This window comes from Triturus cristatus, chromosome 3_2 (genome assembly GCF_964204655.1).
Source record: "Triturus cristatus chromosome 3_2, aTriCri1.1, whole genome shotgun sequence".
Classification (NCBI taxonomy): domain Eukaryota; kingdom Metazoa; phylum Chordata; class Amphibia; order Caudata; family Salamandridae; genus Triturus; species Triturus cristatus.
The window spans coordinates 409,856,533-409,873,910 of NC_140584.1; the positions used below are offsets into that span (position 1 = coordinate 409,856,533).

The following is a 17,378-nucleotide window of genomic DNA, read 5'->3' on the forward strand; positions in this document are numbered from 1 at the left end:
GAGGAAATGCCTCTAGAGTGTAGAGTACTAGTAGACCCCCCTACACAAACATGCAGTTTCACAAATATATGCCTCCCTACTTAAGAACTGTTTTACTCCACTAGATGGCCTACGATGTAAAAGGGAGTATGCCTTGGGGAGACTGGAGGATGACGCTTGGGGGATGGCATGCAGGTACCCCCACAAGGTAGCTGTCCAGGTGGGATTTCAGCTAGTGCAGCTGAAACTAATCTATAGAGCCTACTACACGAGGACCTGTCACTACAAGATGGGGAGGTTAGATAGAAACCGTTACCTTAAGGAATAGGGCCAAAAAGGGAATTTGTTCCACACTCTGTGGGAATGCTATAAACTCCACGTTACTGGGAGATGGTGAAAAGCAGGATCTCCTTAGTTCTGGATTGCTCTCAACCCCTCACTCCACAATTGGTTACTGTGGACATTTAGGGAGGGGGCAGACGATGGACAGATACAAACTCCTGTTTTGTAACATGGCTTTAATGGTGGCCATGAGGGATATAGTCCGTCACTTGGGAGGGGTAACTATTCCCACAGTGGCTGGCTGGACCTCAAACATAGACTGGTAAATGAGCGCGAAGGATATGGTTTACTAGGCTAAACGGTGTCCACATATGCTTGAGAAGATATGGGGCCCGTGGAAAGGGACTGAAGACGACTTGGACCGAGAAGAGGCGTAAGAGGGGGACCAGGTGAGTGGCCAGTACTTGATGTAGAATAAAATATAAAACGATTATAAAAAAACATATTGATCTCTCAATACAAAAGTGCCAATTTGTGGCTGTTTGCATGTATGGCTCTATAGCATTAAAATGTTAAGTTATGTTATGCATATATAGCGCGACAGCTACCCACTCAGGGTTTTTCGGATGCTCTTTTAGCAACAGATTAGCTTCTCCAGGCCCAGCTAGTTCAGAACAGCCAAGTCTTTAGTTGTCTGTGAAAGGTGGTCAGTGAAGTACAGAATCTTAGATGTTCCGGTAAAGTATTCAGAGCTTAGGGCCGAAGAACACAAAAGAGTGGCCTCCCATACGGGTCAATTTGATCCACGGAACAGTGCACAGGGAACGCAGAAAGCGAGCCAGCTAACGGAGCTTTAGCAAGCAAGTGATATGGTGAGGGGCAGCCTTTGCCCTTGCCTTGTAGACACAGCATAAAGCCTTGAACTGGTTGTGTTTCTTCACCCTCAGCAAGTGAAGCTCGTGGAGGAGAGATGTAGCTGGTGCATATTTTAGCAGTCTATAAATAAGCCTAGCGGTCGCATTCTGCTCCCCCTCCAGACATCTCATGGAGGCTTTGTCAATCCCAAGATAGAAGATGTTACCATAATCTAGTTGGGACAGAATAAGTGCCTGTGTGACAGCTCTGTGGGCAGATACTGGGAGGATCCGAATACATTTTTGTATCCATTTCAGTGTCACGAAACAGTTCGCAGATACCTTTGCCACCTGAGGCTTCATAAAGAGCTTACACTCCACTACAAAGCCAAGGTTCTTGACTTTGAGGGCAGGGACAGGCATATCGCCCAAAGAATCTTGACAGTGCTGAGGACCCCAAAGAAACAGGTTCTTTCCAAGCACTGGCACCTTAGGTTTATCTCTGTTCAGTTTTAATGAGTTGGTATTTATCCAGGAGACTACTTGAGGCACACAGGAATTAAAGGACATAGCATTGTGGTCCTGGGCAGAAAACATAGAGAAGATAATTTGGGTATCATCCACGTAGGAGAATAACGCAAAACCACAGCATTCCACCAGGTCAGCCAGGGGGCGAACATAGATGTTGACTAGTGCTGAGCCTAAAGCCGATCATTGAGGGATCGCCGAAGCTTAAGGCACAACATATAGAGAAGATGCTGCCAAAGGAGACCTGGAATTTACGGTCCCTTCAGAAAAGAAGACATCCAGGCAAGGGCTGTTCCCTGGAGCCCCATTGCGTCAATTGCAGTATAAGTGTGTCATGGGATCAAGTAAGATCAGCACTGCCGTCTGGCCCTCATCCAGGAGCTGGCTAAGATGCTCCTGACCCCCAAGGAGTGTGGACTGGGTACAGTGACAAACTCTAAATCCTGACTGGGAGTCACGTAGAAAACTTTGGGACTTCACAAAAGCAGAGAGATGATTACAGACATATTTCCCCATGATTCTAGATAGGATAGGGAGCAGAGAAATGGGTCTGTAATTGGACCAATTTGAGGGATCCAGATTGGGTTTCTTCAAAAGGGGAAGGACCGTAGCTTTTTGTTATTTTATTTTTCCTTAATGTCAATAAAGAGTTAAAAAAAAAAAGGAGAAAGCCATACAGAAATAGCTTCCCAAGCAGAGGCCCTGTATTTCTTTGGAGTGTGGAAGCAACACGGATTAGTTTTGATCAAGTGCAATACTGTGCAGTGAAGCAGTTTTTTTTTAAAAAATGATTTGTATATGTTCTAAAGACATAGCCCACCCCCACTAAAAATGTTCAATTTGTGTTGGGGGTCTCTTGTGCTTTAATGACAATACTATAGCTAATGTGCTGTTCATAATGAAATATGCATATGCTGCTCATATATTAATTCAGGGCTTTTATGTTGAGGCACAGCACAAGTCAGTTTGTGCGTTGAATGCATAGCACAAAAGACGACTCAGAAGGAAGGTTGGGTGTGTTTTTAAATAAGAAGAGAAGAGCAATATCAGTTGGTTTTCTAAACAAACATTTCATACTTGAGAGTAAAAGAATACTTTGACTTTGATATCAGAGTGAGAGAGCTAATAGATCTTGCTTGGTCAAGACTATGAAGTTAATCAGCTGTAAAATTGTAACAAAACAGCACTTGCAATTACAATAGTTCAATTAATGTATTTGTATTTTACCAATCATAGTGATTTGCGCAGAGTTCCTTAATACAATGAGGCAAAACGACACTTGAAATAAGAATTACTAGTTTCAGATCCTTTGCTCTTAAATTGTAGCTACAATTCAAAACGTAGTGAAATATGCTTTTCATGGCTTACCTGTTAACTCTCCGAGGGCACTTGTCTGGTTTAATATCGACCTCATAGAGGTAGACATCAATCTTTGGAATTTCAACTTGGAAGCAGTTGGCCAGTAGTTTGATGGCCTTCCCCATGGTTCCATAGCCAGGCCGCCTGGGCACCAGGAACAAGGGCTGTGCCCCAGTGGGTCCTGAAAAGGGAAAGAAAACACATTGGTTTAAACTGGTTGCTCAGGATGCTGCCCCTTATGTATAGACATACAAGACCGAAATAAGATCATGTATTTGTGGTCTTGCATCAACAAGATAGATGGACCAGTTTCGGCAGCTAACTTTACCAAGCACACAAATTGGATAAATGCTGTACATTCCCACTTTAATTATCAAGCAATGTTTAGCGACCAAGAGTAGAAGGGACTACCTTTAAGTCACTGAATCACACAACTTTTTTTGAGCCACCAGCTCGTAACAAACTAATTTTCTAGCTAAGCCATGCCGAGAGGCACAAATTCTTTCTTTGGTCAAGATGGCATGAAAAGGCCAGAAGATCAGGCTTTAACACATTGGATAAAAGCAAATCTTCCTTCCTTCTTCACCTTCCACACTCTGAGTCCTCTCCTCAGGGACACGCCTAAATATAATTTTTTTTTTGATAAACACATTTTTTATTGTTTAAAGAGAATACAATCACCAATGCTCTGACATTGCGTAATACCGGTGTTGACACAGTATATCCGGAAGAAGACATGCATTGCAATCAGGCCCCTCCCTCCTGCAGGGAATACAGTATAATGCGTGGATGGAACAAGCTACTCCACAGCACCCAGCCATTTGCCCCACACCCTCCGGTATTTCTTAGGACACTCCCGTGCCTTGTACATGGGTTTCTCTTGTGCCACACACCAATCCAGCCCCCCTCCTCCATCCCTCAAAACTTGGAGGTGTAGGACGCTTCCATGAGGCGGCTATGTCCCGTTTTGCCACGACCATGGCTGTATTATAGAATAGTTTCTCGTTCCTGGACCCGTCAAGTCAGTCCGTAATCCCTAAGATGGAGTGGCGTGGATCGTGCGGAACCTCCCACCCCAGGACCTCAGACAGCTCAGATTCAATCTCACCACAGAACTGCGCCAGTCGGGGGCATGCCCATACCATGTGGAAGAAATCGTCCGGGTCTTGGCCGCATCGCGTGGATGTGGCGGATGGGGACAGGCCGGCTCGATACAGGCGCTGTGGGGTGAGATAGACAGTGTGTATGTAGTATAATTGAATCAGGCGGAGTTAGGCGGATGCAGTGACTGTCCTGGGCGACAAGAGAACGTCCCGTCAGTCCACCTCGTCCAGGGGACCCACCCACTCCACCCATTGGTCCCTAAGTCGGTCGAGCGAGGTCGGGAGTTGTTAACTGGCGTCTTGTAAATACGGGAAATACCCCCCCTCCCCAGGTTGCCCAACATGGTCTGTGCTTCAGGGGGACTATACTCAGGGATCCTACTGTCCTCGGGCAGATGTACGTGGAGGGCATGCCGCAATTGTAAGTATTTATAAAATTGGGATGGATGGAGGGAGTACTCTGATTGGAGGTCCTTGAAGGAGCGCGCATGGCCGTTCGCCCACACATCACCAAGCTGGGAGATCCCGATGAGATCCCACTGACGGAACCCCTGCAGTCCACTGACCTCCCGGAGCCAGGTACATAAAGGCATGTGATGAGTGAGTTTGCACGTCCATTTAGTATGCCGTAAAGCAGCCCGCCAGGCCAAGAACACTGAGCCTGTGACATCAGGCAAGGAGGACGGGAGGGATTCTCTGTACATGAAGGACTGGATTTGGGGCAGGCCAAGATCACTCAGCTCAAGCCTATAGGCAGGGTCAGACCACCCCCCATTGAACCAGTCATGAATACACAACAGCCGAGTCGCCAGATAGTAGAGGTATAGATGCGTCATCCCCATGCCTCCATCGAATGTTGGAATCTGGCAGGTACGCAACGCCATCCGAGCCCTCCCTCCCCCCCACAGAAATTTCGTAGCCATGGTGTCAATCTCCCGAAACCATACCTGTGGAAAGCAAAAGGGGGTATTTTGAAGGACATAGAGAAATCTGGGGAGAATCAGCATTTTAAACAAAGCAACCCTCCCCAGAGGGTTCAACGGCAGTGTCCGCCACTTGCGGAGATCTGCCCTAGCCTTCTTCACAAGCGGGGTGATGTTAAGAGACCATACCAGTTCCGGGAGGAGCGTGACCCATATCCCGAGATATTTAAAGGACTGGCGTCTGAGCGGTATCCTAGACTGCCAGTAGAAGCATTCTCTGGAGAGATGGAGCGGGACAAGGATCGACTTGTTGGCATTCATGTGGAGGCCAGAAGTTTGCCCAAAGGAATGCAGAATCTGAAGACAGTGGGGACCCGACTGCGCGGGATCGGTTAAGAAGAGCAAGACATCGTCTGCATAGAGGGCAATCTTATCCACTCCCACCCCCGAACAAGACTCTCGGACCGAATCAGGGCCGCTAGGGGTTTCATCACCAAGGCGAAGAGAAGGGACGAGAGGGGGCATCCCTGTCTCGTACCCCGCTGGATGGGAAAGGCGTCAGAGAGAACACCATTGATCAGGATGCGCGCCTGAGGCCGGGCATACAGCAACCCAACTAACTGACGGAAGCGTGGGCCGAGACCCATCGCCTCCAACACGTCTTCCAAGTATGTCCAGTCTACTGAATCAAACGCCTTCTCGAAATCAATAAGAAGGAGTGGCAAATAAGGAGAAAGGACGCGTCGGTGAGCCAGGGCCAAGTGCAGCCGTGGGATGCAGTGTCAGGTGCCTCTTGAATGAAACCGCACTGGTCCGGGTGGACCAACGTGGGAAGGTAGGGCTTCAGCCGGTGGGCGAGAATCGCCGCGTACGCTTTGACGTCCGTGTTAATAAGTGAGATGGTACGGTATTCCTTACAGTGTGGAGATGGTGGGTGGGACTTTGGGAGGACCACGATAGTGGCCATATCTGTTTCGGTGGGAAGGAACCTCTCTCCAGGGCCTCGGCATACAGATCGGCGAGGCGGGGCACAAGGACCTCACGGAACATTGCATAATATTACTGGGGGAGACCGTCCGGGCCAGGGGTCTTGCCCGACGATGTGGACATGATGGCTTTGCTGATCTCGTCCTGTGAGATAGGGCGGTCTAGGTCAGCTTGGGCGTTAGAGTCTAGCAGAGGGAGGCGGGCACCCGTCTGGCCCAAGAGCTCACGGAGGGTCAAAGTCGGAATCCTTTTAGCGTAGAGTTGGCGGTAGAAGGCGGCGAACGCACCAGCCATAGCCACCGGGGACTGCTGCATCGATCCCCCTTGATCCAATATCTCTGGGATAATACGGTTCGCTCTGGGGTATGTGGCCAACCTGTATAGGATCGTGCCGTTTTTGTCACCCCAGCCATAGACCCTGGCTACGGAAGACCTCCACAGGAGCTTGGCTGCTTCCAGCGAGAGGTGCCTGATTTCGAATACTCGCGAGGCGCCGCTCCAGATTCGCGTCACCTTCCGTGGAGGGGCAGCCCTCAAGGCGCAGGGCCAGTGCCTCCATTGAAGTGATCTGGAACAATTGGGCCTGGCGCTGCCGCTGGACACGACCCTTGGCGAAGCCCCGAATAGTGGCCTTAACCGCCTCCCACAGAGTACCCGGGCATGAAACCGAACCTGCGTTAGTGACGAAGTAGCCCTTTAGCTCCACTCCCACCGCCTTTTGGAATTCCCTATCCTGAAGAAACAAGGCATTCAACCGCCACATGGGACGGGAGTGAGGGGGAGGAGTCCCTGTATGGAGGAGCAGCGGGGAGTAGTCAGAAATACCTCTCGGAAGTATGCAGACATCTTGAATCTTGGAGCAATCCGTAGACGGGAAAAAGATGGAGTCTATGCGCGTTTGCGTGTGATGGGCAGCGGAGGTGTGCGTGAACTGCTTAGCGCGTGGATGCCAGATCCGCCATGCGTCACAGAGGCCAAGGGTTTCAGCCCAGCATGTGAGTTGTCTAGCCTGGGCTATCCTGGATGCAGACGGGGTCCTGGTCGTATCGACAAGCGGAGAGGAGACCGCTTTAAACCCCTCCCCCCCCCCAATGACGGTGGACCCCAGGGGGAGGGTGGGTATCAGGTTGGAGGATTGTTTTAGAGTTGCGGCAAGCATCGAGAGGGGTGAATACAAGGATATAAGATTAAGAGGGGTGCCCTCGTGAGTGCCGCAAACAATCACAAACGTGCCTTGCGGGTCCTGAATAACTTGTGTCAGCACAAAGGGAAAGGTTCGCTTCAAAATTATGGCCACGCCTCACAAACCTCGAGCGAAGCCCGAGTGCCACACCATGTCGTAACCATAACGCTTCAGAAAGGGGCAATCATTACCCATGAGATGAGTCTCTTGAAGCAAAAGCGCGTCTATGTTAAGGCGCTGAGCTTAACGTAATACCGCCGTTCGCTTATGACGATCTAACAGGCCATTTACGTGCCAGGATAGGATATGAAGGGCTGCTTTCGGGAAGGGTATATCACTCATGGAGGGTGATGATCGTAACAAAGGCTTATTGGGCCTTGGAGAGCCAGTGGCAAGGGCGAGGCTGAGAGCAGACATAAGAGCGCGCTGGTGGGAAGGACCCTGTGCAGAAGACGCATATGCCAGGGAGTCCAGGTGTGCAGTGAGCGATGGTGCAGCAAAACAACATAAATCAATACCAAACCGTGGGAACGCACATTGCTGACTCCCCACAACAACAAAGAACCCCCCCCCCCCCAACCGAACCCACCCCCACCCTATACTTCGGGAACGGAAGCATCTGTCAGCCCCCCTGGAACAAAACCAAACTAAAACGTTTGTATTAGTTGCGTGGAGGACCCCTCCTGCAGAACGGATAAACAGTACACCAGCGTTAACTTTGTAGACACCCATAGGGACAAATCCAGAGTCTAACGACTGCAACTCCCCTCTCCCGGTGGGGATACACTACGTTTGGACTGTGGTGCCATTAAAGAGTAGGCGTACGGGAAAGGTCTGAGTCTGCCTGGGCCATCAGTAGAGACCTGCACATGGAGGGCACTGGGGAGCGATGCCTGCTGCAGGGCGGAGAGCCCGACCGGCTGGAGGAGTCTCTGGGGTCCGGTGCCGCCGCTCTCGCAGACCAGAGCCCCGATGATCGTGGCTGGCGCCCCCTTCGTGACCGCGTCGCTGGCGGTCCGGCGATCTTTGTCCTGCGGGCCACGACTCCCCGCATTCCGGGGGGGGGGGGGGTGGGGGGGGCACGTTGTTGGCGGAGAGGGCGTTCTTCAGTCAGCCATGTCCAAGCCGCCTGAGGGAAGTCAAAGAAATGCGTCTTTCCTTGGAAAATGAGTCGAAGGCGCGCCGGGAACTGAAGTTGGTATTGCAGGCCCAGGGTACGCAACTTTTTCTTGACGTCCATATAAGAGCGCCGAAGGTCCTGGACCTCCCTGGTGTAATCCAGGAATATCATGATGACGTGGTTCTCAAACTTGAGGGGCCCAGCCGCCCAAGCCTCCAGCAAGATGGCGTCCCTATCCTTGAAGTTGAGAACTTTGAGGATGATAGGACGGGGTGCGGCGCCGGGGGGGTCTAGGTGCCAGGGACCTGTGCGCCCTTTCCACTACAAACCAAGTTGAGAGGGTCTCTCCCGGCATCCACGTCTAGAACCAGTTTTCAACAAAGGTGGCAGCATGCCCTGCCTCCGCCCCTTCGGAAAACCCCACCAAGCGGAGATTGTTACGACGCGCCCGATTTCCGCGTCCTCAGCCCGTCTGTGGAGCTCCTTGGTGTGAGAGCGAAGGTGGGCCACCTGCTCCTTGAGTTGTGCAATATCGTCCTCGGCTGTGGATATGCGGGACTCGGCTTCGGACAGCCGTGCGGTGGCGTTGCGAAGGTCCTGCCGAAGGAAGGATACATTCACCTTGATTTTTCCAATTTTCCCCTCCACCGATGCCTGGGAGGCCCTGATAGCCTGAAGGATGGTGTCCAGGTCTATGTCTGGGGAAGGGGGTGGTGATGATGATGATCCCCCCCGTGGCCCCCCGAGACGGCTCCGGCTCGGAGGTGGTGAACCTGTCCATTTTAGTCTGAGTAGGGGCCGGCGCGGGCCTGGGCCCCTTATCCCTCCCCATGGTCGGGGGGGTACGCCGCGCCACCGAGGTCGTGGGGTTCCACACAAGCGGCTGGCCGTGGGACGAACCTTCCTTCCAGGGTCCATGGGCAGAGGGCACCCTCCGCCACCCGAAGAGGTGGCCGATCCCATTTGCGGATGGTCCCAAGCCCCAACTGCTCCGCCGGCCAACGGCCAAACCACAGAGAACCAGGCACTTCACATCCAGGAGAAGAGAACCTCGCCCCAGTCTGTATCAAGCGAAGAGGAAAAGGCAAGATGATGATGGGGGGGGGGGACCAGGCACTGCAGCCAGCCCCCGCCCCAACCGTCAGGAGCGCGAAATACCGCCACCGGACAGCGTTAGTGCGGCTCAAAGCAGTCAGATCTGTCAATTGGCCTCCACAGATGTCAGAGAGGCCCACACAGCGCCAGAAATGGAAGTGGAGTGGGGGGGGCGGTATTCACCCCTCCCGCTGCTGCCCGACCGACAGCCGTCCCCGCTCGCAGTCAGGGTCCGTGATGCCACCCGGGGCCCCCAGCACCCCAGCTGTAGTCTCCACTCAGCCGGGACCCCACCGTAGGCACCTTGGCGCCACACGGCCAGCCCCCAACGCGGGATTTCAGGCCCAACTGGGCCAGGAACAACGGGCGTCACACGGACCCCCCAAACGCCGCAGCTCTCAGTGAGCTTCCGGTAGGTCGCAACGGGCTGTGAGCCCCAGGAGGCCACAGGGGCGTGCAATGGAGCGCTGGGGGGCGGCGCACTGAGCCTCCGTTTACGCCGCCACTGCCCGAATCGGCAGCCGGATCCCCCCACACGCTTTAGGAGGATGCCAGAACGCTTGCTGCCGCCGCCCACTCCAGATTGAGGCCGATGAACGTTGGATTAGAGGCGGATGACGGAGGGGTCCAGGAGCACTCTTAGAGTGCGACCGCCATCTTGACGCCTCAGGCCACGCCTCCGTCTAAATATAATGTAGATAGTAACACTGGTAGCATCCTAAAATATGCTATGAACAGAACATAAGAAAACCTTTATTTTTAAATATATTCTCAACATTATGCAGCTTTGAAGTATTTTCATTCCCAAAACTAATAAAAGTATATCTGAGGTGTTCCTCATCTCACAACGTTACTCGACAGTCAAAGTTTGTTGAAGTGTCTTTAGTGAAACAAGAGTGAAGACTTATGCATTCTTTGAGCCCCATTTTAGCTACATTATATCCAATGTAGTGTATTGTGTACAAACATATTGAAATTTGCACAGGTTATGAATTCTTAAAAATAGTTGTACAATTAAATGGAAATGTTTTTGGGAGGTTTCGTTAAAAAAAGCAAAGGTTATTTTCTGCACTGTAGTCTTCCATGAAAGAATACCACACAAGCTGCTCATTTAGCATTTGGCGGAGAGGGCACTCTGTCAAAATGGCAACAGAGTACCCTCGTTGCCAAACTCTTAGTCTGCCCGCCTCAAAATCGGGTCGGCAGACCATCAGGTTTGTGCTGATGAGTAAATTTGACTCCATCGGCATAGCGCTTCCTCCGACAAACATCAGAGATAAGCCATCTAACTGTCCACCTTTATTTAGAATAGGCGGTCGGATGTTTTTTTTTTTTATTGTACAATCCCTCGCCGCCATACGTAGCCTGGTGGTGAGGGACAATAAAACATTTGGCAATACACAACAAAGTACTAAATGATGACATACCATGGAGCCATCACACATGAAACCCCAATATTTAGTAGAAACCAGGATTTGCAGGGTAACAACCTAATACGCAAATGAAGATATAGGTTTACGAGAAATTACATTCTTCAATGAACAGGTCTGAGATCACCAGATACCTAGGTAATTGTAGTGTACTTATCAGAATCAGTTTTATTGTCACAAATTAAAGAAGGCCAATTCCATCAGTCATCAAACAGTCCGACCATATGGCTAAAACCCCCATAAAATCTATGGAATACAATGACTAGAGATATTGCTATCTATCCAGCCTTCCCTACAATCGTATTATGTCTTTTATCGCCCTGAAAAAGTTATTTTATAAGGTAACTAACTAAGATCTAACAAATTGATCCGTGACCACCCCATGTATAAACGATCATTAATCATCTCATTCTATAAGACCAACAAAATACAATGACTAAGAATATTGCCAACTATTAGGTTTTTCATAGATCAGGATAACGTTTTTTATCACTCTGATAAGGTTTTTTCCAAATGTAACCAAATAAGATCATATAAATTGATACGTGTACACCCCTTTGGTAGACAATCATTAATCAATGACATTAGCTTTTTTTTATCGATCTGAACAGTAGGCTCGAACCACCACTAAATCAAATGATGAAATATAGGAACAGTCATGTCTATTGGCGGCCATCTTAACAGGTTGGCTGTCTAGCTCTAAAGATTACGGAAGTACGCGAGTGGGAGCACGCAGACCAACGTTTCGCTGACGGGCGGCCGTTTTTCAGGTTAGTGGCCCAGTATTCCAAACTCTTGGGAGAACGTGTATGCGCTATACCAGGAAGCCAGCAACTCAGTAGTCTCTCTCTGTAGCCGCGTGAAGGCAGACTATGCCAAGCAAGAGCATCGCTTTGAGGACGCAAGTACGGCATAGCCGAGAGAATGAAAATTAAGACAATTCAGGCAACTAAGCATTTAACGCTCGATACCAGTAGTGATCTGAATACTTAAATATGCTTTCTGTCCCGGACCTTTTTCTCTTTACAGTGTTTGACTACAAGCACCCCTTCCTTCCGTGAAGTGCTCATGGGGCATGAACAAATGAACAATTATTTAAGTGGTGCATCTCTACCATTATCTATTTGACTGGCAGTCATTTTGAAGTTGTAACAAATGATCACTATCTCAGCAATTACTCCGAAGAGACTTGTACATAGAGTGTGCGATTTATGTTATCTGTTTTGTACTGTTTTTGAGAGCAGTACATCACAGTTACGATTATAAATTGATTTGATTAGTCGTGCATGTGTGAGAAAAATATGTCACTCCACCATATGGTGATGCGTTTAGTCATAAGAAATGTATTTAACATGTCTCATATTAATGATGTCCTATTGTTACAGGTCTAAACAGAATCAGCATACCTTGTAGATCTTAACTAAATCTATGCACCTAGTAGATCTTAACTAAATCTACGTACCTAGTATGCATGGATTTAGCATTTCACCAATGCAGTGATTTTTTCAACTAGTCCAATCAAGTCCTACTAGGAGTGGTAATTGGGATTAATACCTCTGGTCCTAATGAAAGGCTTATGGGGTTAGGCTTGAAACATGTTGACCTGGAGACAATAACACCCATCATAGTGTAAATCTCCACTACCCTGGTTTTAGTAATACTAGCTGAAGGACTTAATAATTATTATCTTCCAACCAGCCAGGTACTTTTTAACAACACTTATTTTTTCTGACCCTTCCACTCCCATCCCCTCATAGACATCACCAAACAAAGTGCTCCCACGTCTTCGTCAGTCGTAGCACGCCCCGTCCTGCAGCGTGGCGGGAAGAACCCGATAATGACACATGCCACCATGGGACATTTTGGTCGGTGAGGTTTATTGTATGAAAATAAATCGTTTCCGCTAATAAAACGTACTATCCCATCGATAGGACAGTAAAAAGTGGACTTGTTTTGTTTATATACGCATGACATGAGGCCTAGTCCACCTTGTACCTTAACTCTCCCTCCCTTCAACTTCAACACTACACAAGTACAAAGCGGAGAATTGTTACAAAATAAAATTAACCATGCACACTCTTGTACAGTACTGCCTAAAATGCGCCATTTCAAAATATTAGTCTTCAAAGAAATTTACACCTAAAGTCTTAGCTGGCTTAATCACTACTGCTAGGAAGTAAAACAAAACCCCTAGACTTTGGAAGGAAGAAAACATGTGTAAAGCTAAAGATAGGCGCCCAAGTTAAGAATTCAATAAACTGCTTTCAGTTGAACACTCACATTGATCACTAATGAAAAGGTGTGAGATATTTACCTCACCTACTAAATGCAATACCACCCAAAAATATCATAGTGCTAGGAATCGGCCTCGGTGCCAGAACAGTATAACATTACCCTGAAAGAAGAAAAGCAAAGACAAAAACAGTAAGGAGCAAGAAACTAGACAGATTATAGCCCTTCTGAATTGACAGCTATTGTCCTTAAGAAAAGGAGACAGCAAACAGATGTTTCTTCAAAAGCTGTGGACAGAGCACGAAGATGGCTCAGCTACCATAGTAAGCCTGCCTACTAGGGTAAATCATACTGGGTAGGCTACAGCACCCAGACTTTACAAGAAATCATCCATAAATTGTATTAGACCTAGAGGGCAGAACAGGCACGGTACTTTCATTTGAATCCTCACTTTAACAGAAGTTAGTGCAAGGACACTCTATACTAAAAACATGGGCTGATTTAGCTGGTGCACGTAAACAAAAGATACCACAGATTTTTTAAAGAAATTGCAAACTATTGAACCTTTTTTTCAAGAAAACTGGATACTCTGTATTATTGATGTCACAGAGCTCTATACATCCATAGCACACTCAGAAGGCATTGAAGCAACAGAATGGGCGTTACTCAAAATGGAGTTACCAGAAAATGACAGTGTCTTTTTACTTAAACTTTTGTTTTTCTGTTTCCATAATAGTTACTTTCAATGGCAGGACAACTTTTTTGGCCAACTTGCTGGTACATCAATGGGCTTTTCGGGTGCCCCAGCATACGCTAATATCTTCATGTCAAAATTCGAAAATGATTACATATTAACCAATGATAACTGGACCAAAGGACTTGCCCAATATTGCAGGTATATTGATGATATATTCCTCATTTGGACACAACCACAGAATCAGTTAGAAAATCTCATCCATGAACTCAACACTAGAAATCCCAGAATTCAATTCACCTACACCATCAGCACCAAACAGGTCAACTTTCTAGATGTTTTAATAATCAAGGATTATCCTGGACGCAAATTAACTACTGACATTTTCACTAAACCGACTGACAAACAGTACTTTACATTATACTAGTTTTCATCCCAGAAGCCTTATTCTTAATTTACCGTATTCACAATTTCTTCTAATAAAAACGGATATGTTCAGAACCAGTAACTGCCGCAATCAAATTTGATCAGTACAAACAACGGTTTGAACAAAGAGGTTACCCTTCAGAAATCTTACAGAAGAGTTTATGTCGATTAGCTCAAAACAAACGTACATCTTTATTTCTTAAAACCACAAGAAGTCATCAAATGTCACACACTTTTGTATCTAAATACTTCACTTGTTCTACTCAAATAAAGATTATCATTAACAAGAGATGGGAGCTCCTTCAAAATGAACCAGACTTCAATGGGATCTTTAATGAAAAACCAACATTTGCCTACACCCGAGGAAGGAACCTTCAAGAATTGATAAAAACACCGGAGAAACCCATAACTACACAAAAACCTTTAAAGGAACCAACAAATGCTTTAACTGCACACACTGCAATAATATAACTATTGGGAATATACTTACTCATCCCGTTTCTGGCAGAAAAATATGGTATAAACATCAATTTAGTGGGTAATCTAGTCATCATTTTTAGTCCACTTAGTTCCACAGTCTTTTACAATTTTGCCCAGATTCTTACACATCATCTTTTCTACTGTAACATTTTATTATCATTCATGCCCTTTATGCTATATAGCATTGGACTATGTCCATCCTTTCTATTTCGATTTAGCACACAAAAGTCATTTCTTTTAATCCATGACACCCATGGTAACGTTTCAGCTCTCAGTTTCTAGTAATCACTGATCGTCGAGTTCTTCTTCCCTACTTTGTATTGGGAAACAGAGCATGTCGACAGCTTAATCAGATTTGCCATTTTTCACATCTACAGTAGGCATGCAATCACGAGTATTATTTAGAGAGTATCTAGAGTCCAATTCCCACAAATCGCTATTCACACGTGAGGGGACACGCAGTCCTATTTCTATCTCTATGGTATAGAGGACGTAACCGTTTAAACGCGACCGGTACACTTTCGTATTTCGAACCATCTATTTTGGGCCAGAGATCCTTTTCTCATGCTTTAACTCGGCATACGGTAACACGCGTCCTCTGACGCCTCAATTTCTTTTTAAGCCAATACGCGTATTTCCTACTTTGGCTTTACGTGAAATCCGTTCTTTTATGTTGTCTAGATTATATTCAGCATGTATTCAGCGGAATACTGTTCAGTTGAGTTTACAGCTTCGCCCCTATTCACGAGAGCAGCATCATCGTCTCCGGTGAGTTTGTAAACATCCACATACCACGGTTTTATCTTAAAAAATTTTGTTTCGTGCGCGAAAGCAAGTTTAGTAATTTTGTTGTTGGCGTTCTGGCTAGCGTTTATTTTTACAGGTCGGGTAACATTGAATATTTTGATTTAGGCTTATACAAGGGACACACCAGTTCATACAATCATCTACTTTACAGGATTCCCACTTCTGTGATTTTTCCGGCATCCTAATGACATATGGCATAGAAATATTACACAGGTATGAACAACATACATTAACTCTGACCACCATCTTGCACTGTGCACAGTCATGATTACTACCACCAATCAGTTTGTGAGCACTATCCCTCTAGTCACTTTATACTTGTTTACATGACTGACACAAGGGTCACATTATAATATGGCGCCACCATATAATTTCACACTAAGCACCGCTCCACTTTCTTCCACTTTTTCTCCTTTTTTCGTGAACATGGGACTCTCCTTTTACACCCATTCTTATACTTTTTGGACTGTATGTAACATATACATTCGAAATTACTTTGTTCACAGAATATTTCCCCTGAGGAAGGGACCGGTGAGTCCCGAAATGCATTGGGCTTCGTGACAGCTATGCACCGAGTAGGTTTTCTCTGACGTAAGAAATCAAGGATTCACTCTCTTAATGCAACTTTTGATATTTGACCGCATAGAAGGATGCAAATGTATAGAAATGTACTATGATTTATTGATTAATAACATCTTCTAGAAAAGAGAAAATGTTGGTCTAGTTTGTTTTTGTATTAAGAAAATAAGTATGTTTATCATTTGAACAGGTTGTTCTATAGGAACAGTGCACACTATAATCAGGGTTTCACCCTGTTAGGTCTTGAGTCTGATTTAGAAAGCCCACATAGCAATCTCACTGCCATAATGAGGACAGACTTAGCAGGCACGGTTAGAGAGCATTACCAGAATCCAAACTGCCAGAACCCTAGCTTCTCTAGCCACTCCTTCTCATTCGTCATGAATGAATGGCAAGATTGTTCAGCATTAAGCAGTCATTACATTTGTGATATTTCTAATGAATTACCACATTAATCCTGCTTGTGTCACAAGATCCGATAATAGTAAAACATAAAAGTAAGGTTCCAATTTTTGGGTGGTGCAAAGAAAGTAAATCGTGGAGTCTTAGAAAAATGCTCTAACAGTCATGGAAATCCCAATAAGGAGTACAGACCACTTTCTGTATAATTGTTAGTACCAATAATGAACGCCAAATGCCTTGGGGATGTCTCACAAACGTATCAGAGAAAGATGAGGATTTAAAAATAAACCAGGCAAGATATGCTGGGTAGCCACAACAGGGAGGCAGGTTGTGCTGGTTGACAACAGACGAAAGACGACCAGACACCAGATGCAGAAGTAACCTGCTAAGAAACAGTAAAACCCAGATGAATGCAGTAAAAAGCAACAAGCAAAGTACTGGATCAAGAAGGAAAGTGCTAGAGCAGAAACACAGGTATCGGAACAGATTTAAGATGGCAGACCTCCAAAACTCATTGACAAGCATAAGAGTCAGTACAAGCTCATCTTACAATTATGTATATTGATATTTCAATAGGGCAAACCTAGCCAAAATCCAGAGGTGCACTGAGCATGGTCTAAGACAAGCATAAAGTGGAAAGGAAGCTAGATTATGGATGATTCATCCATTGTAATGTAGTTTTATTTAAAGTGGTGAGCCTTCAACTCTTTCTCAAATTCGGGCAGTATAGGGGCACGCCTTATGGATACAGAGATGTCATTCCAGCTCCTGGGTGCATAGCTAGAAAAGGTGGGCTATGTTATCTTTTCTTTAACATACTTATTAGTCTGCAGTCTGATGGAGCCGTGGCTATTGGTGTACTGAGAACCACAACAGATGATGAGCTTGTCTGAATGAAACAAGGAGGTATGGGTA

At 46.6% G+C, this 17,378-nt stretch overlaps 1 protein-coding gene across 1 annotated transcript in view; it reads right to left on the reverse strand.

The window, feature by feature from the left end:
• The window catches only part of LOC146857451 (protein argonaute-3), a 1,089,759-nt gene that overhangs the window by 908,327 nt on the left and 164,054 nt on the right, over positions 1-17,378 (reverse strand). Inside the window, exon 2 of the mRNA XM_085647972.1 lies at positions 3,012-3,183. Coding sequence (XP_085504098.1) covers positions 3,012-3,183 — 172 coding nt within the window. The remainder of the gene's footprint in view (positions 1-3,011; positions 3,184-17,378) is intronic.